Consider the following 316-nt stretch of genomic DNA (forward strand, 5'->3'; position numbering starts at 1 on the left):
GGCAAGCGAGAGCGAGACGCGAGCCCAGGAGGGCGGCCTGCCGCTTCTTTGGGCTGCGGGGAGATGGCTGGTGCAGCTGATGTCCCTCTGTGCTCCTCACGCGCTGCCTGTCCCCTTGGGTGTTCACAGCAGGAGGACAAGGAGGGCTTTGAGAAGATCAACACGAGACCCGGCAAGGTACGGGGAACGTGGCAGGAACGGGCTGGGCTGGCTGGCCGGGGCACGGCACGGTGCGGTGAGGTATGGTAGCACCTCTCACCTGTGTCACTCCCTCCCAGATCATCCTCTTCTCCGAGGCTGGCTTCCGCGGGCCAGA

General features: G+C 65.5%; 1 protein-coding gene across 1 annotated transcript in view; it reads left to right on the forward strand.

Annotated features, from left to right (window-relative positions):
* Positions 1-316, forward strand: part of CRYBG2 (crystallin beta-gamma domain containing 2) — a 37994-nt gene that overhangs the window by 30196 nt on the left and 7482 nt on the right. The window contains exon 10 of the mRNA XM_035904017.1: positions 130-177. Coding sequence (XP_035759910.1) covers positions 130-177 — 48 coding nt within the window. The remainder of the gene's footprint in view (positions 1-129; positions 178-316) is intronic.

The sequence above is a fragment of the Egretta garzetta genome, unplaced genomic scaffold (assembly GCF_000687185.1).
Source record: "Egretta garzetta isolate BGI_Z169 unplaced genomic scaffold, ASM68718v1 scaffold101, whole genome shotgun sequence".
NCBI classification, from domain to species: Eukaryota; Metazoa; Chordata; class Aves; order Pelecaniformes; family Ardeidae; genus Egretta; species Egretta garzetta.